The 24,367-nt window shown below is 33.3% G+C and overlaps 1 protein-coding gene across 1 annotated transcript in view; it reads left to right on the top strand.

The window, feature by feature from the left end:
- Positions 1–24,046, top strand: part of LOC143059596 (chitin synthase chs-2-like) — a 28,985-nt gene extending 4,939 nt beyond the window's left edge. The window contains exons 3-16 of the mRNA XM_076233113.1: positions 1,277–1,706; positions 3,633–4,591; positions 6,146–6,245; positions 7,498–7,631; positions 8,041–8,123; positions 11,047–11,155; positions 12,406–12,559; positions 13,112–13,319; positions 14,019–14,219; positions 14,735–15,132; positions 16,642–16,806; positions 17,927–18,138; positions 21,875–22,011; positions 22,886–24,046. Of these exons, the coding sequence (XP_076089228.1) occupies positions 1,277–1,706; positions 3,633–4,591; positions 6,146–6,245; positions 7,498–7,631; positions 8,041–8,123; positions 11,047–11,155; positions 12,406–12,559; positions 13,112–13,319; positions 14,019–14,219; positions 14,735–15,132; positions 16,642–16,806; positions 17,927–18,138; positions 21,875–22,011; positions 22,886–23,883 (4,288 nt within the window). The 3' untranslated portion in view covers positions 23,884–24,046. The remainder of the gene's footprint in view (positions 1–1,276; positions 1,707–3,632; positions 4,592–6,145; positions 6,246–7,497; positions 7,632–8,040; positions 8,124–11,046; positions 11,156–12,405; positions 12,560–13,111; positions 13,320–14,018; positions 14,220–14,734; positions 15,133–16,641; positions 16,807–17,926; positions 18,139–21,874; positions 22,012–22,885) is intronic.
- The last annotated feature ends 321 nt before the right edge of the window (positions 24,047–24,367 follow it).

Below are 24,367 nucleotides of genomic sequence, written 5' to 3'. Positions count from 1 at the left end.
TTTGATCTAGTTCAATGCAATGTTATTTTGTATAGGCTAAGCGGTTATAGCGAAAATTCTTATTAAATACCTTTGATCAGCATAATATGTTGTTCTTTTGCAACTTGATCTCGTGGCTAGATTTGAAGAAATTGTATCGCCCATAATGACAATTAAAAGTTCATTACTATGATTGACATTCGTCTTTCCAATAAATCATCATACATTTTGTTAGACTATAATACATTTCATGCGGCAGAAGCACTTATCTAGATTAACCTTAAATAGGATTGCTCAATCCAAGCGGCACCCGGTAAAAACTTGCGGATGTATTAATACGTAGACATGTTTGACGAGATATGAATAAAATGGACCTTAGCTACTTGACATGTTTAGATATACAACATAATTATGTACATTGTCCAAAATATAAAATCGATATGTCTGAACTTTAGAAACTGGAAGAAAAAAGAGGGCTCGCCGGGCTTTTCTCCTGTTTCGTAGCGAGTACAAATAAATTGTATATTTCTCGACCATATACATAAATTATATTGTCTTTATCCTGCAATTTACACCCGACTCTTGAAAAACATTTGTATTGCTACGAAACCGGACGTCCAGTTTCTTAAGCTTATACAATTGAATTTCATATTTTCTGACAATTTACATATATTTTTTGTTATCCTGCAATTTAAACTCGACACTTAAAACTATAGTTGCTAAAATCCAAATCGATGTCTCTAATTTTCAAAGAAATCGACATTGTTTAAACGTGGACCGCGAAGAGGTCACCAAAATGAACTGTTTCGCGAAAAGAAATAACCTAAATATCGCTTTCATGGAAGCGGGATAATAGATGCATGTATTAGTTCAAGTGCAAATAAAGCAAAAATTCAGTATACCTGTTATGTGTATTATTGTTGCAGAATAAATTGAAATATAATAAGTAAACACATAAAAGTGAGAACTGAAACGGGGTTTGTGTCAAAGAGACAAACACCAAACCAAGGAGCAGAAGACCACTAATGGGCCTTCGACACAGCAAGAAAAATGTCGCTCTAATATGTTGTAGTTTGCAAATAATGGACGTACTTCAGCGCGGTTAGTTTGCATGTCATTTACAAAGATCAAACATGCTACCGACAAAAGCAGTTTAGTGTACGTGATATAATTTTATGTTTATGGAACAACTGTATTAAATTTTAATCTTGTGGTATTACAGTAAACATTTTTGGGTTTCGATTTTACTATATATAGTAGTTATATTTTAAATCAGTTCTAGTTTTGATTTTTTCAGAAATGATGAAGATGATGGAGAAAAGCAGAAATTCAAAATTAAACTAAAGTCGTCTGCGTTTCCACTGGATGAGAAGATTTTGAAAATCATCTTCGCCATCTTCCTGTTTATTATTGTGTTTGGAAGTTGCTTTATTGCGAGGATCACTTTGCATATTTTGATTTGGCATATCACTCCGCCAATAGAAACACAAGATTCTGTAATAAATACTCTTGGTGGTCTCCTGGTATCTAATTGTTCCATCTGCAATACCAGTACCAGTACCAGTAATACGACCACGTGCTTACCTCATTCTGCAGCAGTTGACAATACTTGGATTTGGGCTCTATTTCTCGTCATAACTGCACCATATTTCCTTACATTTTTCTCGACTTTGTTTAGATTATGCTTCAAATCAAATGCACCGTTGAACTGTGGAGTTCTTTTGGCAGTAAGTATATTCATTTGAACTATTGAAGTATTTATTGAAAACCGTATTTGAAAAAAAACACGCATATGTTATAACCTTGCATTTATTTGGACTGCGGGGAAAACAAATACTAATATTGACAAACATTTTTCAAAATCAAATTGAAGTAATTTTTTCTAGCTTTAGAAATAAAAACTTGAAAGTTAATTGATAAAAAGAGGAAAGTTCCTTCGTCGTTTTTTTATTTTGTGAATATTATGAAACAAAATGGACCGTATGGATGTTTAGTAAGAACGTGTCACTCACAATTAAACACAAATTATGAGATGTGGTTTATCAGAGATCAATATCCCCCGAAATATGTAAAGGACGAGAAAACAACTGTAGTCAGTACAGCCTTTACCATAAGCAAAATCGCATAGTAGGCCCTGATATGTCAAAATGTGAAACAAACCTAAAAAGAAAACCAATTCTTATGCTAAAAATAAAACTGAAATATGCCAATAGCAATGATTTACTCGGTAAATATATGGGTTAACAAGAATGTGTCCCCAGTACACGAATGCCCCACTCGCACTATCATTTTCTATGTTCAGTGGACCGTGAAATTGGGGTAAACCCTCTAATTTGGCATTAAAATTAAAAAGATCATAGCATAGGGAACATGTATACTAAGTTTGAAGTCGATTGGACTTCAACTTCATCAAAAACTACCTTGACCAAAAACTTTAACCTGAAGCGGGACAGACGGACGAACGAACGGACGGACGGACGAACGAACGGACGGACGAACGGACGAACGGACGGACGAACGGACGAACGGACGCACAGACCAGAAAACATAATGCCCCTCTACTATCGTAGGTGGGGCATAAAAATATCAACAGTGCAAATAAATAGAAATAGATCGGAATTTGTTTGAAATTTGTCTCTTCTGTCTTTTTGATTGTATATGTTTGTGCTGAGAACCGAAATGGTAAGACAGTTTCTTTCTAAATACTCGATAATTATTGATAGCGGACAAACACGGACGTGCATTCTTTTTTAATTAAGCGTCATTTATATGTTTTGGAGTTTTTAAAGTGTGACTTTCATTTACGCTGAACCAGTACGCATGTTTGTAAAGGGACCAACTGAAGCCTGCCTCAAGATGCGTGATAGCTGTGATGATTCCCCACTGGTGACCTTTGATTGCTTTGTGATCTTTGGACGGGTTGTTTATAAATTGGTCGTTTTCACTTTCTCATAATTTTATTATGTTGTATAATTATGTTGAAAAGTATTGTTACCACGGTGACCGTAATACATTTAGCGCTATGAATAAAAGAAGATTTTTGGTATACGTTATTGAGATAGCAACCCAAAGATAAAATAGTATGTGTAATAAAAGGTCAGCTAGAAAACAACTTCCTAAACATTCTTCATATAGAAATAATATTTAAATTTTAGAAAAAAACGATTTTTCTACAAACTGTTACATGTATATATTTTTTTATCAAACTAGAATTGCACTAGAAAAAATTTATCTTTAGAAATTTGTGTTTCAAGTACATTGTATGAAGTAATGCCATCGTTCAAAGAGGGTATTTGAACGTATCTGTACATCATATTTATAAATGTTGGTGCTTTATTGAATGAATAGTTATTGCACCGGTCGAAGATTTTTAAGTCGAAAGCTACCGTATGTGTAGTACTGGGTAGTTGTCTCAACGGTCGAACTCCTTAAAGGTTCAATGTTATCAAATTATCAAACAGCTCAATAAAAGCACACCTTTGTTCAACAGCTATATAAGTAAATTTACTCATCGATAATAAAGCAGCTGCATAAAATGGGTTTACTCAGTCGGTTCATCTAATCTAGGGCGTTTAAAGATTAAAAAATTGCATGATGTTTCTTTTACTTAATTTGTATATACATTTAAATTGATGTACTTTTTTTCATTTAAGGTACTTTTGATAGAAACTATTCATTCGATTGGAATATCCATACTTGCATTTCTAGTACTGCCTGCATTTGACCCAGCTTCCGCTTCCGTTGTATATTTGGCTGTTGCAGTAATACCACCTTTGATAGATATAATAGATAAAACCGTAAATGAATCTGAAGAAGACGACAATGAGAAAAAAACAAAAAAATCTACAGGCAGGGAGACTTCTAAGCTTTCATTTTTTTTCGCGTTTTTTGGATTTCTACTTCAAATCGTAGGAATAGTTCTAATAGCTCTTTACATAAAGATCGGTTGGTTAATGGGTATGTTCTTCATGTCAGCCATTTTTACGTCCATTAAGTATTGGGAGAACTTCGTTGCTATTGGAGAAGACAACTCAAGGTTCCTCTGTAGGGTGAAATGGGAACTGCATAAGGGAAGAACAAAAGTAGCGTGTTTGGTCAACATTTGGAAAATATTCGTAACTTTCATTGCAGTAATGATTATATTTTCAGTCCAAGGACAAGACTCTACATCTGGTTTGAAATCGCTTTTCAACTCTGGGATTTCTACATTGACCTCTGCATTCGGAGATCACACATTTGGAAACAATCCAATCTGCACAAATCGTGCTCCATTCATAGTAGCTGTTATAAGCATATGTTGTGAATACCTTTGTTACAAAGCATCAAAAACAGTCTGCGTGATAAATTGCCAGCGTGTTGGCTTCAGTATTCCTTTAGTTGTAGTACCTATAGTTACGACTTTAACGTTAGTTAGCATGATGCACCAACCTGAAATTTTGAAGTTTAGCTCTTGTGATTTGCTATTTTCTACCTGGTGTGTAAAAGGAATTGATCAGTTGGTTGGAAACTACACTGAATTATTTGCCGCTTTTTTTGTACTTATTGCTTCTATACTTTTGATTACCAGACATATATGGAAAGTCAATGGTTACAAACATGGTGAAACTGCAAGGTAACTTAGTCTACTTGAATGATATCTCATCAATGAATTTTTTTTATAAATCTTGAGTATTTTATAGACATGCGCGCATAGTACAAAAGTCATGTTGGTACTACCTTTTTTAAGATATTATTTGAATGTTATAATTTTAAGGGAAGGCAATGTGTGCTGGCACATTTTAACCAATTTGACATCTTGAATAAGCATTCTTCGTACTGAAGCTAGAGACTTTTCTTTAGATCAGAATATCATTCAATGAGTTTGGAGCGTCATTAAAATGCTGTTCTGAATTGTTATTCAATTAGAAATATCAAACCAACAAAGTATGTATTAGTACTGTGATATTTTAGAAGCTTTTTGAACAAAATGGGCAAAATCTATAAAAATCATTTTAAGTTAAAAAAAAAGAAGATGTGGTATGATTGTAAATGAGATAACTCTCCAAAAGAGACCAAACTGACACAAAAATTAACAGCTATAGGTCACCGTACGGCCTTCAACAATGCGCAATGCCCATATAACATAGTCAGCTATAAAAGGCCCCGAAATGACAATTGGTCAATATAGTTATCAAAGGAACCAGGATTATAGTTTAGTACGCCAGACGCGCGTTTCGTCTACATAAGACTCATCAGTGACGCTCATATCAAAATGTTTATAAAGCCAAAGAAGTACAAGTTGAAGAGCATTGAGGATATAAAATTCTAAAAAGTCAACTTTGAATAATGGAGTATGCTGTGAAGCAAGACTCCAGCAGCACCTGAATATGGAACATATATCCTCCAGTTGATACGATATAACTGGGCTTGCTTTTCCTTAAATGATTTCTTAGATAGAGGGTTGTTGCTCACAAGAAAATTATTAACAAAAGAGTTTAACTGGTAAAGTTGAAAACATTCCTTCAATTTTTTTACGGACGCATCACGATTTGGGAAACCGTTATTGATTTGTTTTCTTCTAATTTACATTTACACCCCTGGTTTTGGTGTGCTTCAGGATGCTCACTCAGTCTTATGTGTCCTATATTGTGTTATGTTGGCTTGTTTGTTATTTAATATTTCGAGTATTTGCCATGGTGTTTTCATCTAATTTTTGACGTATGATTTTGAAAGTCCCTTTTGTATCTCTTGCCTATCTTTTGAATTTATCAAATAATCTGTAGCTATATTAAGAAAAATAAAATAAATGTTCTATTCAAATCATAATCTTGAAAGCGTAAAAACCAAGTTACAAAACCAGAAATAAATATACATTAGGTAAACATGACATTCGTTCAAAAAAAGAAGAAGGCGTTATTTCAACTACATGTACTAAAACATTCTGAATCAATACTATGAAAACGATTGGACAATGGTCTAAACATTGGTATTTACAATATATAAATGTCCATTTTGTGAGCACATAAATCAGAATAAGATGTTTAGTATTTCGGAGTATGTATGGTGTATTTCATTTTAATAGTCAAAGCATTGTTCACGGAGTTCAATTACTTAAATATAGATAGTTTTGGCACTTAACTATGTAGTACTTATTGTTTAAATATCATCTTGCATTATATACTTACAGGATGTTTGTTTCTAATTTCTACTGCGGACTATTTATTGACCTCTCGCTGTTACTGAATCGGAGGAGAAATGACAAGGAATATAACAGGATCTCTTCTAAGGTATTCATTTCAAACATAATTTTTTTCAACAAGACATACATTTGAAGACCTGTTGGTGACCTTCTGCTTTTTTCTGTTCCATGTATGGTCGGGTGGTTGTCTCTTTGACACATTTCCTATTTCCATTCTCAATTTTATTTGGAGATATTCATTCGGGCCAATATTTATTCAAATTGGTATATATTCGGAACACACTTTTCTTCAAAAATGTATTGGTTTTACACTATTCCTTCATTTAAGCATGTATTTTGGTCGCTGTTTCTTCAGCAAGGCATTCATTTGAAACACTTTATTATTTCAGCAACAGATTGATTAAATACATCTCACGTTCAACCCGTATTTTTCAGAAACACTAGCTCCTCAACAAAGTTTTAATTTAATGCGGAGTTCACACATTGCCGATTATTGCTCCCGTTTGAGATCAGACAGCGATACGACACGAAAAGTGAAAAAGTCGGATTAGTATCCTCAATTATCTGGAATGTTCTATTATTGTCTGAACGCAGTCGTTTTAGTTCGTAACAGATTCCTACTGGTCGGGAAGGGTCCGAATAGTTCGGCAAAGCACCCCGACAGTTAGGTGCGTCCCGTAACATTCGGGGAATCTCAGCCGATTTTGTCTAGTCGGATTACAATCGTGCCTATGTCGTGACAGATTCTGCTGTATCGGATCGAATTCCTAACAATGTTCTGTGTATTCGGGACGGTGTCCTGTAGAACGGGAAAGATCTGGAGAAGTCCCAACAATAACAGAATACAATACGACTGAGAATAGACAAAGCCGTTTGCAATGCGATAGAGCGGATCGTGATAGGATTACGTTCCGACAGTACCTGATCATCCCGATTATGCCGACAGTTTTCGAACGGATAACTTCCGTCAGCGTCGGTTCACTGTCTTGTCACTATCTGATCTCTGTCGGATTACATTCGGTAGAATCGGGACTCAGTCGTGACAGACTTAAGACTTAAGACACTATCACGTCAATAAAATATTTCTCTAAACACTGTCTCCATTCAAATAACATTCATTCTACAAAATTTTATTTTTAACTGAAACACTTTTGGGCACAGATAATATTGATAATGATTTGGTAAAGCAAACGAAATCTTACGATATTTTAAATGTATTTATTTTTTTTTCTTTGTCTATGCCTTTCTTGTAACGCAATTCTAGCTCTACTTTTATTATGATACTTATTTCCACTAGATAGTTATTTTTCATGAGTTATTCATTTTCTTTCAAAACCTAGGATACTGACACCAAAATTCTAACAGATAAAGACGACAAGGAACAAAAACAACCAAAGATGTTGTATGCTTGTTGTGCAACGATGTGGCACGAAACAGCCAATGAAATGACACAGCTTCTGAAGTCAATATTTAAGTAAATGCAATTTGTATTTCATTACTCAAAAAGATATTATTAGGATAATTCGTAAAGCAAGAAAATTTATTATTTAAGATTATTCGTAAAGCACGGAAATAAGTTCGGCGTAAATCGCCAGTAATACAGCGTTCTAGCGTATGAGTGAGGATAGAACTTCAATAAATTTATCGTTTTGATGTATTAAACCACTATTTACTAGAGACCAAATACCTTGGATATATGAGAAAATTATCACCGAAAAAATTACAAAATGTATCAAATCATCTACTGTGTTCGTAAGTTTTTAGTTTTAAATTGTTCAGTATCCAAATTTCAACTATTTGTTTCCATCACCATGATATAACCATTAACTGTAAGGCGATGTAAAACACACTTAAATCAATCGTTTGATTTCAATACTTTGTAGGCTAGACGCAAACCAATTTAGGAACAAAATTAAGGACGACTTGTTAATGGATGAGGATGCAAAAGAAGATTATGACCTCGAAGGTATTGTGAACCTAAGATGATGATAACGATATAAGCATTGTTGCCTTACTATTTTGTGTTTTAAAGTTAGGATAGTAATTTTAGCTTATAGACAAAAGAACATAAATTCTCTTACTTCTCTGTCATATCATGATTTTTTTTTTCGGGTTTCAGATGTTTTTGTTTTAAAACTGAGTAACATTGCATCGTTGCTTAAATTTTTTTATGTCAGTTTTATTATTTTAACAAGTTTTATTATGAGAATACTGACATACATTAACTTTAAATAGTTTTGATTTTTCGTCCTTTTTATTTCGTTCATATCAACGAATAAATTATACAAACTATATCTTCATAAGCATAATATTTGCAACTAAAGTAATCTTAAACTTTTCCTCGATGAAAACAGATAAATCAAACCACCGTGTAGAACCCCACATCGGGGTGTCTACTGTGTTTGACACGGCAATTTGATCAATTTGATGCGGAGAAAAACGTTTTATAATAATTTATATAAAAGATAATTCCTATCATGGAATTGTACCGAATAGTTAAACATATTCCCATTTATATTCTCAATTTTATAAAAGTAATTTGTTTCATACCTGAACATGATTTTATTTTACTATTCAGTCGCTAGCATGGTCATGAAAAGTCACGGCTATGGCTCAATGCACCCAAACCCCAAAATCACAGACTGACCTCCGTATACGTATAAGATTAAATTGCTCGAAGACACCAACAGTCAATATCAATCAAATTGCGTCACAGGTTTCCTCTACAAAGAACGTATATACGCCGCGAAAAGCTACAAGAAGTTCCAGGTTGTAGTTAGAAAACCAAGACGGATTCAAACAGAAAAGTTATAAAAGCAGAAAAAACTCCCACCATAAAATCAGGATGATTTTATCAAATAATAACGATTCTAATGCAATTTGGATGTAACAATTTTTTTCATTGGCTAAAAGTTGCCGTCAAATCCACAGTTGACCAGGCGTAACTAAGGAGGGACCCGCCATTTTGAATTGATAAATCAACAAATGTTCGATTACTACTATATAATCGAAAATAAAACATCAGCTACCTCGAATTCGCCGTTTTAATGTAATTTTATCCGAATTTGAAGCGTACAGTTTGTAAGTTTTCATTTGTATGACGTCACGTTTAGCCATGACGTCTTTGTGCCAAAATCATTCATGAAGTTTCGCGGATTTTTTTTATTTGACAAATTTAGACATTTTTTCAAGTTTTATCGCATTTTTTCTTTTCGTAATGCATTAGAATCGGAATAACAGTACTGTAGTTGAAGAGTTGCCACCGTCAATTTTGATTTGACGGTCGCAAATCTCCGTTTTACTGTCTCCGCTACGCGTCGCCAGTAAAACTGCATTTGCGACCGTCAAATTTACAATTGACGGTGGCAACTCTTCAACTACAGTACTGTTATTCCTTAATTAAAGTACAGTTTTTATGGCCCCGCAACGAAGTTGTCGGTGCCATTTAGTTTTACCCTTGTCCGAAATTCATTAGTTCCGTAATTCTGAAATTTCGTAATTCCGTCATTCCGTCATTCCGCAAAAAACCATTATACGGAGTTTTTACCTAAACGCCTTCAGATATTGGGCTGGTTTTTAGTATGTGAGTTAACCATGATGAGTTACAGATCAAGTTTAAGTTTCGTTCCGCTACACTAATTTTTGCCGAAATTACGGACTTGGGACTTTGAGAAATTGTTGAAAATCAAAGTCCTACGGACTTTTTTTCTAAACGCCTTCAGATATTGGGCTGATTTTTAAGAAGTAAGTTAACCATGACGAGTTACAGATCAACTTTAAGTTTCGTTCCGCTCCACTAATTTTTGACTAAATTACGGGCTTTAGACTATGAGAAATTGTTGAAAATCACAGTTATACAGACCTTTTTTCAAAACGCCTTCAGATATTGGGCTGATTTTTGGTATGCGAGTTAACCATGATGAGTTACAGGTCAAGATAAAGTTTCGTTCTGCTCCGCTAATTTGTGCTGAAATTACGGGCTTTGGACCTTGATGAATTATTGAAAATCACAGTTATACAGGATTTTTTTTTTGTACGTCTCCAGATTTTGAGCTGATTTTTGATATGTGAGACTACCATCATGTTTGTGTCCACATGTGTTTATATTGAAATTGCAGCTTTTAAAACTTTTTGGGACGGGGCCATTCGTGTCGCTTTGACATATCTAGTTTATGTCTCTGTCAATGTTCAAAGTGACAATATTACATATTTTTTTTTTAAACGTGTGCCATTACGTACCGAATTTTCTTAATTATTTTTTATTATGATCGAAATCGCGGTAAAATTGAGCAAGTGTTGAAATAAAGAGTGTAGTCACAGTAAGGATTTGGACACGATTAATGCATTCAATGTTATCTCCTAAAAAGATGAACATAAGGAATATATTTCAAAATGCTCCATTCATCACGGTTGGAAAATAAAACATTAATTATATACCCTAAGAAAAGTGTTACAAAGTGGGATTTTCAGTAGTTTATTTACCCTTTTAACTCAAAACCGTATGAGCTGCGTAACATTCGTATTTTGCGGCCAGTATGTCGACTGAGCATGCGCGAAAGCCTATAAGACACCAATCGATAACGTTCCCGAATAAAGATATTTTTTTCAAAAGTAGGCGTATTCTGTGGGAAAAAGAGATTGTCCCAATGAAAAATTTAGGAAGTGAAAAAATCTACATGTATATATGTCATATCACAAATATTTCTGACTTTGTATGGTTTCAGAGGAGGCTCAATCAAATCGGCTTCTTCCTTATTTGGTATATTTTTATTTTAGTTTTAATACATATGACAGTGGCGGAGCGTGTGCTATTGAGGCCTGCAAATCAAAATATACTTAGTATACATATAATTGATTATACATATATTGATTAATATTTTATTTTATAGCTCAAGTTTTCTTTGATGATGCCTTTATTCCTTTGAAAGACGGAGAAAAATATCCAGAAGTTAATAGCTATGTAAAAACATTCATCGATTGCATTTATGTGGCTGGAAGGTAATGGATTTTCTAATAAATGTTTTATTTTTTATATAACTTTGTTTCAATTATAAACAACATATACGGGGAAGTGACACGAATATAATACAAACCTTCCCGATGTTACACATAAAGAGACATTATTTCAAAATATAAATTTTGCAATTTTTTTGTCAAATTTTGCATGTAACCACAAATACATGTAACAATGAAAACGAAATTATTGTTACATAAAATTTCGATTGGAAATTGGGTCCCTGTCCGGAAATGCAATTATAATTATCACTAATTATTTGTTATTTAAAATGCCTTACTAAGTCAGGAATTTGGCTGTTATTTTCCATTCCTTTGATGTGTTTGAGCTTTTGATTTTGCCATTTCGTTAAGCATTAATTTATACACACATTTTGTCTATATTTGTACTTTTATTCGTGGGGTACCAATTTTCGTGGTTTTCGTGGATGACTTTATCCACGAATGTAAGTGTCCAACGAAATAAAATAACCATTGTCTAAATCAAGACCTGGAAAGATCCCAATCGGTAGGTTTGACTACTGATATGACATGTATGATCTAGTCTAAGAGAAGATATTGAATAGCACAAACTCTGAGAATACTTTAATAGCAGTCACAGAACTACAACCGCATGCAGGATTATACCCATTTAATCTTTAATAACCTAAAATGTACAACTTTTGTTTTTGATCAATGAAAGTCAGATTTCCGGTATTGATATGCTGGTATGATAAAGTGTTCATTTTATATCCTCATAGTTCTCGTACATATAAGAAATAAAAAAATTATGCTGGTCTTGATTTTGCTAAGAATTATTTGGCAATTCATAGCATTTGTTTATGTTACTGTTTTCTTTAGGTGACATGTTAATGGCCTAATTAACACCTTTGATGGTCTTTAATCTGTTGATCACTTTATCATAGGTTAATAAGTGTTATCACTACGATTTACACGGGTCAATGTTTACTTTGCAATTTCCTTCAATCTAGACTATTTGTATCCCTCGTTTCTAAAGGCTTCAATTTTTCAATTTTTTTTTTTTAGAAAACTAAAATCCACGAATTTAAAAACCCACGAACATGTAAATATTGCTCAAACCACGAAAATTGATACCCACGAATTAAAGTACTTTCACAGTAGTTTTAATTTTAATAATGTTTTGCGATACGCCTTAAATATTGTCCACAGGCATTTATTCAACAATTTGTCACAAGTGACTGTTTCTTTCAATAAATTTTCCCCTTGGTTTTCAGAGAAGTACATGGTGATGAAGTAAAGGTAGATGATGGAACCATGTACAGAACGCCCTACGGAGCAAGAATTGAATGGGCTTTACCAGGAGAAAACAAAATGGTCGCTCACCTGAAAGATAAGACAAAAATTCGTCACAAGAAACGATGGAGTCAGGTAAAGTCAATTCAAATTATACAATCTTTAATATTATCAGCACACAATCTTTTTTCAATATTATACAAAAAGGAGACGATATTTAAAGTGGAATTTAAAATCACCATTTATAACACGGTTCCCCGTAAAGTCGTGCCCTTTTTTGTTTTGTCTTTTTTTTCAGTTTTCTACCGTGTTATCGTACAAGCTGCTGTTCAGTTTGTGTCATTGGTTTATGTTTGTTATATTTGTTTTTCGGAAATTGGTTTTGTTATGAATTAGAATGATTCATGTTTCTATTATTTATTATTTATATCAGGGAATTTTAAAGCCGACTATACAGTAAGAGCTTTTCTCATTGTTGGGGACCGTACGGATGCCTGTAATGGCTTCATTTGAACTGTGGTACATAGTTGTCCCATTGTTAATCATACCACATCTCTTAAACTTTTTTAAAGAGACATAAATAAACACACAGAGCTTAAGTAATGTTTTAGGAATACGAACCAACTTAAAAACCAGGTTTGCGATCCCTAAATGTAGCTTATGATGCATTTTTATTCATTCACACAGGTTATGTATATGTATTATATTTTACAATGGTGTATACAAGAAAAGTATGGTGATAATGGGAAGCAAGCAGCCTTGGATAATACCTACCTCTTAGCTCTCGATGGAGACGTTGATTTTGAACCAGAAGCTGTACTTAGTTTGATGAGAAGAATGAACAAGTCAAAGATTGTCGGAGCAGCCTGTGGAAGGATTCACCCTATTGGATCAGGTTTTACATTTTACCTTATTTCATTTACAGTAATATTATTTTCATAATGATTAACCCGAAACATATCTCTACAATTAAAGTTTCATTTGTGATGCTCGGTCCGAAACATTTAAAACTATTTAACACCGTACAATCTTTTCAGAGCTGACATAACCGAAAGGATAAAAACGAAAGACATAATGTTATAAACTTATTTATTTCATACTTTGATGGTTGTCTGGTTTATAGTGATATGTTCACCTTGAACTTCTCAATCAGACAGTTCAATGCATTGATAATAGACATGGACATGTTGGATGCATAATCTCGCAGACAATTTGATTTTAACGAGGACATGAAACTGCTTCCTCACACATAGGTAGTGGCATCTTCTCAATCCGTTTAAGAACCATTGCAACAACCAAAAAAAGTAAAACGTTAAGTTGCATGATGTAAGAAATAATTTACTGCCCTATCCAAAATATTCTCTTTCTTCATCATTAATCGGATTTCTTCCTGTTGTTACTGTTGGCATTTTGAAGGATTGAATAAATAGTATTTGGCTTCTTCGTAAAAATCTCAAACAAAGTCATTCATACGATATCCAATCCGTCATAATTCACCTGTAGATCCCATTATTTTGAATATAGGGTTTTTCATACTGTAAACAAAGGTAAATTAATATTGCATATTTAGTGACCTGAATGCGTTACTTTTCAGGACCAATGGTATGGTATCAGAAGTTTGAATATGCAATCAGTCATTGGCTGCAGAAAGCAACAGAACACGTGATTGGTTGCGTACTTTGTAGTCCAGGATGCTTCAGTCTGTTCCGGGGTTCCGCTCTAATGCATCCAGAAGTGTTACAAAAGTACACAACAATTGCAAATGAAGCTCAACATTATGTTCAGTATGATCAAGGTATAATGACATTTTAATCCTTAACTTTGTAATTCAATGAGCATATAAACTGTTGGAACATCACTGATAAGCAAAGTATATTTTATAAAGTTTTTTTCTATTGTTTTTTTTTTTTTGCGTCTCATTTACTTTTATCAGGTAGAACATCAAAATTTATGTCATGCATATCTAGTTACCTCCTATAAATGAATACATTACAAACGCCTTCTTCTACAGAAGATCACTAAGACCTATATATTACTCAAAAAAAAATGTAACTATTTGTGTCATACTGGTTGTGTCTTGTTCAGAAATGAGATATTACATGGCCTATTTTGTCATTTCAGTTCCTTTCTACATTGCTGTTTTCTCACTATTTTTAACCATTGTGTACCTAAATTTTATCACTAAAAGCTTAGTTGGGATTATCCAATATGCATTCTTGATTGACACTACACTTTGAATGAACATTAATACTAAAATTATTATAAGATATAAGCACTTCTGACTTAATTAGTTTTACTGATCTTTTCTAGGTGAAGACAGATGGTTATGTACGTTACTGCTTAAACAAGGATGGAAAGTAGAGTACTGCGCAGAATCAGATGCTTATACCTTCGCACCGGAAGGGTTTTATGAATTTTACAACCAACGCCGCAGATGGACACCTTCTACAATGGCAAATATTCTCGATATCATACTTGACTGGAAAAACGTCACAAAGAAAAATGAGAATATATCTTTTTTGTACATTGTCTACCAGATGAGTTTGTTCGTATCCACATTGTTAACACCGGGTACAGTATTTATGATTATCTTGGGAGCGATTATTGTTGGTTTTGAAGCAATACCACCATATGTGTCTCTTCTCCTGAATTTGTTTCCTGTCACATTATTCCTGCTAATGACTCTTTATGCATCATCTCAAAGACAGGTTAGTTTCATTATTTAGTTTTGTCAAATAAATAATAAGATTTCGTATTAGGTAACTTTACTGATACCTTGTAATCGTGTGATACATGCTTCCTATCTAATTGACAGCTTTCGAGTTCCTTGCATTTCTGTTACAAACTTTGGTTTCAGTGAACTTCATTCGTTTATTATGATGCGTCGTCACTTCTGTTCTCGTATTAAGGGATCGGTTGTAGAAAATATGATACTATATTGTACGGATAATCAGCAAACTAAATTTGTATAGTTGGTATTCACATTGCTATCAAAAGGAAAATGTGATTCTATCGAACAAAAGCAATATCTGTTTTATCCTGCATAATGAAGAAAATAAAGGCGATTGGTTAACTTTGATAGTGAAGGGTTACAGACTTCTAAATTACGTCATTTAGGCGCGTTTAGTGTCAACAGTTGAGATATACTCGGATATAAGTCTGTCCTTGTGATGAGATATCCTTAATATTTCATTACATCGCATTTCAATTCATCGTAATGAAGACATTGAAATCTTACAGATTATCAAAAGAAGGCAATTCTGATGACAAATACAACCAAAGAAGATATGGCATAAATACATCGAGTATGTTAAAAAAAATCAACAACTGTCGGAAATACTGCAAACTATGCTGTTCTTCCAGTGGGAATATGGGGTTGTAGAACGACCCTCTTGCGTGTTCTATAGCTTATGACAAGGTTTTAAATTGATATTAACTGTTTGTAGTAGTTGCCCTATATTTGAACTTTTGGTCCTCAGTGCTCTTCAACTTTGTACTTGTTTTGGCTTTCGAACTTTTTTTCATCTGAGCGTCCCTGGTTAGTCTTGTGTGGACGAAACGTACGTCTGGCGTATAAAATTTAAAACCTAGTAACTTTTGTTAGCTATTATTCGTGTGTTTCTCTGTCCTATATGTTCTGCCAGTTATTTGTATTGTAGTCTTGTCATGTAATGTTGTCATTTTTATGTTATATTTTACATTGCCATAAAAGCGGGAGGTTTGGCATGCCACAAAACCAGGTTAAACCTATAATTCTTTTCGTAAAATGTCTTGTATCAAGTCAGGAAAATGGCCATTGTTATATTATAGTTCGTTTCTGTGGGTGTTACATTTTAATGTTGTGTCGTTGTTCTCCGCTTATATTTGATGCGTTTCGAACAGCGGTATACTACTGTTGTCTTTATTGAACAATGCAGAGATTTTTGTTCCCTAGTATTTATATTTCTCATAACAACAGATGCTCACCATGGCACAACTGGTCTTGCTCTGGGTTTCTGAGTTTTTGTCGTTCGCTCCCGGTTGTTCTTTTTTCATTCTATTGTCTATGAAAACATGAATTTACAATTCTTGAAAATCGAGATATTAATACTTTTAATACTTTATAAACTGTATTAAAGATATACATGATATATGTTGTGTATAATTCTAATTGAGGGATAGGCTCAATGATCCTCTTTTCTAACAATTTTTTTTCGAATATATGCTTTCTGTTATAGCTTCAATTAGCTGCCGTGCTATCAGCCATTTATGTTATTGTGATGATGATTGTAATGATTGGTGTAGTAAAGGATGCTATCGAAGAAGGACTTTGCTCAATGACGACCATTTTCATCATATTCGTGGCAGGTGTTTTCGTGGTATCGGCTTTAATTCATCCAAAGGTATGAAATGTTAGAAAAACGATTAGATGTGATGCATAAAATCATGACATGGGAATCTAAAGTTTCTTAACTCACTCATAAAATAAAATTAACAAGATTTCTTTACTGTAGCAAAATGAGGATATAATTTGATTTTCAAAATGTTGAATATGAAAATGATCCTTAGCTCCAATAGAAATTGATAAATCGGAAAGACTGTATTCATGGTATAAGGCAGTCAAACTCATTTGATATCATTCAACCTCATGAAGATTAAAAGCATTCTGTCTCAGAGGAGTTGATAATATACTATGTAATTGACGGACGATGATCATTTTAATACTCAATCCCAGCTGAGCAGTAGATAAAGAGGAACAGCGCTTTAATGTCCTTATGATACTCTTCAAACTAGCAATACGTAATACCTTACTGCTAGGACAATTGTTTTAACCTTCAAATATGTTCTCCTCTTATGTTTGATGTGTTTCCCACAGTTTTAGTTTGTAACCCGGATTTGGTTTTTTTTTTCTCAATCGATTTATGAGTTTCAAACAGCGGTATGCTATTGTTTTTTTTAAACTATTTCAATTAATAGTATTTCTTAACCAAAAATATTAAGTAAGATTTCATATGCTTTGCAATAGTTTGCCGAATGTCCATAATGTTTCGTTTTTTTTTTATAACGTATCATAACTGAGATTGGTTTTTTAATTGTATCTCCGATGGAATTTTAAACACTGCGTTCAATGCTTGTATTCTTTAAAAAATAATCACAAGCTTTGTATTAAAAAGTTATAACCGTACAACATGTTTACTTCTGTCGTACATGATTTAAGATGGATATCACTTGATTTATGTCACTTGACTGTGCGGGGTTTAACCGGTTCGCTCATCATAGACCAGTCCATCTATAGACAGGTGTTTCTGGATACCTTCATCAATGAAGTGTCCAGTTATTCGACCCATATACATTCAGTTAATTTGTATATTCGTTTGATGACACTGATGGGTGATTAGACATCAATAATAATTATAACGGCAATCATCCTTATCACACACAAATTCATATAGACTGTCCTTATGCAAATTAAAACTTAAGCTCCGCACTATGAGTTATAACATTGGTAAATTATAATTGTAGGAATTTTTCTGTATCATACCTGGGCTGCTGTATTTTGTGGCTATACCGTCAATGTCAATGTTGATGTTTCTTTATTCGATTGGAAATCTTCACATAGTATCATGGGGCACTCGGGAAACCAAAGAAACAACTGACAACACGAAACCAGACAAAAAGTTTAAACCAGAAAAAGAAGAAAAGGGATATTTTTGTTCATTAGGAAAATTTTTCAGGTATGTTGAAATACCGTTACTAACCAAAATACTACTAATCTTGTTATAAATTCAATGACTTACAGTCCTTTTGTTAAAAAATCTAACAAAATGTGTAAAATCAATTGATAAATACTACTTTTGTTTATAATTCTGTTAACAGTTTCGACAAAGTAAATATTTTCATTTAATTTTTACACAGATGCATAAAAATAGAAAATATCAAATCTCAGGAACTTCCATCCAATTTGTAATTCAATTCACATTCTAATTTTTATTTATCTATTACTTCGTGCAATTTGTTTGGCAGAAAACATCACTTCAACTAGTTTTGGTCAAGTTATTTGTTCTGTTTCTATCAGAAGGAAATATCTTCTTAGCAGAAAGAGAAGTTAGAGATTTCTTGTTATTTAATGGCTCCCTAATAAGAATAATGGATTGAGTCAGCATGGCGATGGATACAGTTTGTTGCCATGCATATTATTGCTGATTGTCTGTAAAATATAATGTCCTCTAATCGTAGCATATAGATTGTCAGTAAACAATAATAAGCATCTATACGATATCAGTTACAAAGAACTTTATGTTTCAATCATTGTACCATTCTTGTTTTTAAAAAAGTGCTATTGTCCTATTCTAGAAGAAGATGTTTGCATCTGTGATAGTTATTCTTTTTATGAAACAAAGTTGGTGAATCCAATCCGTCACAATTAAGTACCAAGTTAGAAATATGACGGTTGTTATCCATTCGTTTGATGTGTTTGAGCCTTGGATTTTACCATTCGATTGGGTACTCTCCGTTTTCCCCGCAGTTTGTAATTTTTGTTATTTTAATATTTTCATGAGTTTCTATTTAAATTGTTTGCAAAATAAACAAAAACAACAAATATCTTAAAAATTCATGATAAAAGATAAGAATAGGGTTGTTTTTGAAAATATTTCAATTTTTGCAATTATACTTATGCGATAAACAAATATCCAAATTATAATAAGTCATAAATCAACAATGCATATACTAGATGATGTATACAGAATTTCATGTGTATTTTAGTCAATCACCTTCTAATGAACTATTTGAGAGTACCTCTAAAAATTCTCGGTGAGAATATAACACGATACAAACAAAAACATATACAAATAGAATCATATTTAAAACAGTGTGGTTGTGGCCATTGATTGACGACCTAAATTGTCCCATTGACTGGGACAGATTGTGTAAACATTTGTCTGTAACGACTACTGCCCACTGTGTACTTGTTAAAGACACTAAACCTGTGGGGTTACCAAAGGTTCTCAACACCTAAATGAAGTAATTCGAAAAAACGAATCAGGAATCGTAAGATGTTTTGATTTATATCGATAATATAAATCAAAACATAAAGGTTATTTCTGATTAATTTTTCCAATTATTTAATTATCAAAGGCGTTAATACCTTTGGTGACCCCACAGTTTTAAATTCTATAATAAGTAAGTAGTGAGCAGTGGTCGTTACAGACAAACATTCACATAATCTGTCCCAGCCAATGGTATAATTTAGGTCATCAACTAATGGCCACAACCACACTGTTTTGAATATGATTCTATAACGACCTTGTGCAATTGCAATTTTTAAGTCTCTTTGATTTAATACTTCAGGTTTTTAAAAAATAATTGATGTTACATGTATAAGAATCCACAATACCTTTCAACATAAAAATGGTAGCATACGCTACAAATTTATTACATTGGGATTTCATAAGGCATATTTCGTTAAAAGTGACAAACAAAAAGGTAAAACATGCTACACAAAAGAACAAGTGGTCAGTATGCTGGAGTTTCTTGTCGACAACATGTTTGTTGAGTTTGGAGGTACACTTTTTCAACAAATTGTCGGCATTCCTATGGGAACGAACTGCGCGCCTCTCCTTGCCGACCTCTTCTTATTTTCATATGAATCGGAGTTCCTTCAGACACTTGTCAAAAACAAGTAGATCAAAGAAGCCAGATTATTCACTTTCAAATATATTGATGGTGTTCTTTCCATTAACAATCCGAACTTTTCTTATTGGGTTCCATTAATATATCCACCAGAACTAGAAATTAAAGAGACAACAGACACGGCTTCCTCCACCTCATTTTTAGACTTATACCTCGAATTGGACATACACAGTCATCTTAGTACCAGAATCTATGACAAACGAGACGATTTCGATTTTGAAATTATCAATTTCCCCCACCTTAATAGTAATATACCAACCTCACCTGCATGTGGAATATACATTTCCCAACTTATTCGGTATTCAAGAGCTTGCAGCTCCTACTCAGACTTTGTAAAACGTCACCAGTGTCTGAGCAGAAAGTTGATAAACCAGGGGTATGTCAAAAAACGTCTCGTCCTTTTTCTAAAATAAGTTCATCGGAAGGTACCCAGAACTTGTTGATAAATATTCCGTATCAACTTCACAAATAATACACGATGGTCTTGAAGTATCGATTTTGCGTACTGACGTTGTTTATCATCTTAATAACGTGTTATATTATTATTTTATTTGTCTTTATGAATATTACTTTTACTGTTAAGTCTGTTTTTTTATATATCCTTTTTGACGTAACACTTTGCTTATGTATCCCATCATACTTTGAACGACAAAATTATTTTATGATGTGCCTCTGTACCTATGTATCTTGTCATACTTTGAATGACAAATTTCTTTTATTTATTAATAGTACTTTTACTGTTGATCCACTTTTTTTGTGATATACATTTGACGTGACTCTGTATTTATGCATCCCGTCATACTTTGAACGACAAAATAATTTCATGTCTACCTGTGCGAATTTCAAACGCGCAATTTTACACCAGTACTCAAAACCCTCCTTCCTTGATGGGTGCATTTTACATAGACAAATAAAATCGTGTAATATAATCAAAATGAAGATGCTAATTTGGTGTGTGCCTTTTTGTGCTTCTTCGTTACATTTGTTGTTTTTATAGTTATTAAGATGATAACGCAATGTTGACTGCTATACCCCTATTTTTTACATTTTTAACTATTGTGTCTGTTTGTTTTGTTCACGCATCGGTGACAATATAACGGAATTTGATGGGACTGTCATACAAGTGAGAGGTTTAGCTAGCTATAAAACCAGGTTCAATCCATCATTTTCTACATTTGAAAATGCCTGTACCAAGTCAGGAATATGACAGTTCTTGTCCATTCGTTGTTGATGCGTTTTGTTATTTGATTTTGCCATGTGATTATGGACTTTCCGAATTGATTTTCCTCTGAGTTCAGTATTTTTGTGATTTTACTTTTTGTTTCACTTTCAATGTTAACATTCTTCTATTTTAATAAATCATGCGTAACCTATCTCTAGCTAAGGAGTTAAATTGCAGTTCACATGCATACGAATTCAATGAGGTCGAACTATTATAACTTGCAAGTGAATAATTCATCATCGATGTTTCTTTACTTATTTAGAAGAAAATGAACCATACTGGCTGCTAAAAGCACTACTTAACTTTTATCAATAATTGAACCACAAATGCGTAATGTAGTACAAACAAAAATTATACGACTCGTAGCTAGTGCTCCGTTTAAAGAAGTTCAATCATGGGTGGATAACTTTCAATGATATGTTTTTAAATTCATAATTTTATAAGTATGCAATTATCGGGCTTTTCAACACTTTCTGTCGAAAATCGACTTGCTATTAGGGTATCTCATTTCTCTTTAGCTTTCATTGATATTTTTTTTCTTTTTTACATTACATAAGTTGTATGTTTTGTCCAACAAATGACTACAACAAAGACGATTTCCTATACTCTAATATGATGAACGAAGTTCGAGATGTCAGGGAAATTATGAACACAGATAAAGAAGAACTAAAGGGAAAAGAAATGCTTGATAAAGGTAAGAAATGTTCAAATGATAGCTGCATAAATAAAGTTTAAGGTCGAAACGAAACGTCATAATTTAAAGTAAATCTTTATAGGTCACAGTATGATTTTCATAACGGAGCATAGACTTACACCAAACAACGAACTATAAAGTGCCCCATAAATGACTAGTATAAACCCAATCAAACAGGAAAACCAACGGTTTAATCGATATAAAAAACGAGAAACACTTATCAACACAAATTAACAAACGAAAACCACTGAACAACAGGTTCCTTTCTTATGACAGGTGCAAGAAATGCAGCGGGTTTAAATGTTTTTTTATGCGCCAACCTTCACCCTAACCTTAAATAGTAGACTATGTGTCAAATCAAACCATAGCAAGATACACTATAGAGTATCAATTTAAAATGCTTACCTCAATTAAACGACTCATTATAAAAAAAAACATACAATAAACGATTTACTGATATAACTAAAGATAAGTATAAGGGCTGGACTCGGGTTAGGCATATTGAAATGCACCAAGAGTAAACTTCTTTGCTGTTTCGTTTGAAGACATACATATATCGATGGAATAAAAGAAAACTGTACATAGAGGAACATTAAATCAAAACCAGTCCAACACATAATACAATCAAGTATGGCAACATTCAAATATAGAGCCTTTTTTATATTTTTCTATCAATGCTCTTCAACTTCGTTTTTGATCTGGCCTTTATTCTGAGTACAACTATTAAATCTCATATAAACACACGTGACGTTGATAAGTATACTAAAATACTTGTAAATTATGGTAACCGTTTCTATTATTCTTGCTTTATTTGTTTCTATCATTAACATTACATGACATACTAACAGTTAAAATCATTACGTTAATTATATAGTTGACCAAGCAACACAGGTCAGACAAACGGATATTGATAAAGAGCAGCAACCTGAAATAGAAAACAAGACAAAAGAAGAGCCGATACAGTGGCACATATATGCAGACAAAACTGCTGAGCTTATTTCAAAAGAAGAACGAAAGTTTTGGAAAAAATATATAAAGAAATATCTAGCACCTTTACCCAAAGACACTAACAAGGAAAAGGAAGTCGAAGAGGCATTAATTGATTTAAGAAATAGAGCGTGTTTGTTTGTCTATCTACTGAATGCTATTCTTGTTACAGTAATGTTCGGATTAACTCAGGTAAACGCTTTTAAAGATTCCTTATCTGTAGACTTTGAGTGCAGTGGGGGTACAATCCAACTGGTACCCATTGCAATTCTATTCACGGCCGTCTTTGGTCTTCTGTTGTTGCTTCAGTTTCTGTGTATGTTGTATCACAGATTTTCAACGCTAGTGCATATCTGTGCAACCACCGAAATCTGGGAAAGTGTTAGCACTCATACAGATAAAACGACTGCCGAATTTGCTGACTTTTTGACATCGCCAGTAGTAGTTCCTGTTGCACCGTCAACAACAACGTATACCGATAAAGATAGAAAATTCATGAACTTGAAAACGTCGATTGCCCAATTGGGTGGAAAAAAGTTCAAGAATCTGCGGGACGTTGTGAACGCAAACTGGAAGAAGGCACCTTTACAAGATCTCAAGGGTTCGTTGTTTTCAAGAAACGAAGAGATCGCAAAAAAAGTAATGGCTAAATGGCAAATCGTTAAGGATAAGACTGTAGTAAAGGAAGAGCCTAAATTAATGAACATTGTTGCAGCTGCTCAACAACGAAAGAAAAATGAAAAGAAAGAAAAGAGCGGGGCGAGCGGAAACAAGGTAGAACCCTTTGATAGGAAGAGATCAGGATCATCATCTTCTGAAGGGGGAGGACACAAAACAAAGTCAGACAGTTCTAATGTTAAGTTTGGTAGTGATAGTAACGTTTGAAAAAAAAATGTAACGATATATTCAATTATTTACAATAGTTGTGGTATTATAATATTTTTTCACTTTATTTTTATATTCATTTGTAGCCTAACTTTTGTCTGGTGAAATATGCCAAATTTTCCTAGTTTACTTTTTTTATAATAAAGCTTTGCGAATTTTAAAATTGGTTTCGACTTATATTACAGTAACATATAAAAATGATTAACAAAACATTTAAAAAAACGATATTAAATATAATTCTACTTTTAAGTATTACAATGCAAGTTTTAGTTTCCGTATCCTTCAGCAGTCTTAAGGATATCTCACAAACATGTTTAACCCCGCCGCATTTTTTCGCCTGTCCCAAGTCAGGAGCCTCTGGCCTTTGTTAGTCTTGTATTATTTTAATTTTAGTTTCTTGTGTACAATTTGGAAATTAGTATGGCGTTCATTATCACTGAACTAGTATATATTTGTTTAGGGGCCAGCTGAAGGACGCCTCCGG

The sequence above is a fragment of the Mytilus galloprovincialis genome, chromosome 14, assembly GCF_965363235.1.
Source record: "Mytilus galloprovincialis chromosome 14, xbMytGall1.hap1.1, whole genome shotgun sequence".
Lineage (NCBI taxonomy): Eukaryota > Metazoa > Mollusca > Bivalvia > Mytilida > Mytilidae > Mytilus > Mytilus galloprovincialis.
This window is presented reverse-complemented; position numbering and strand designations above follow the sequence as displayed.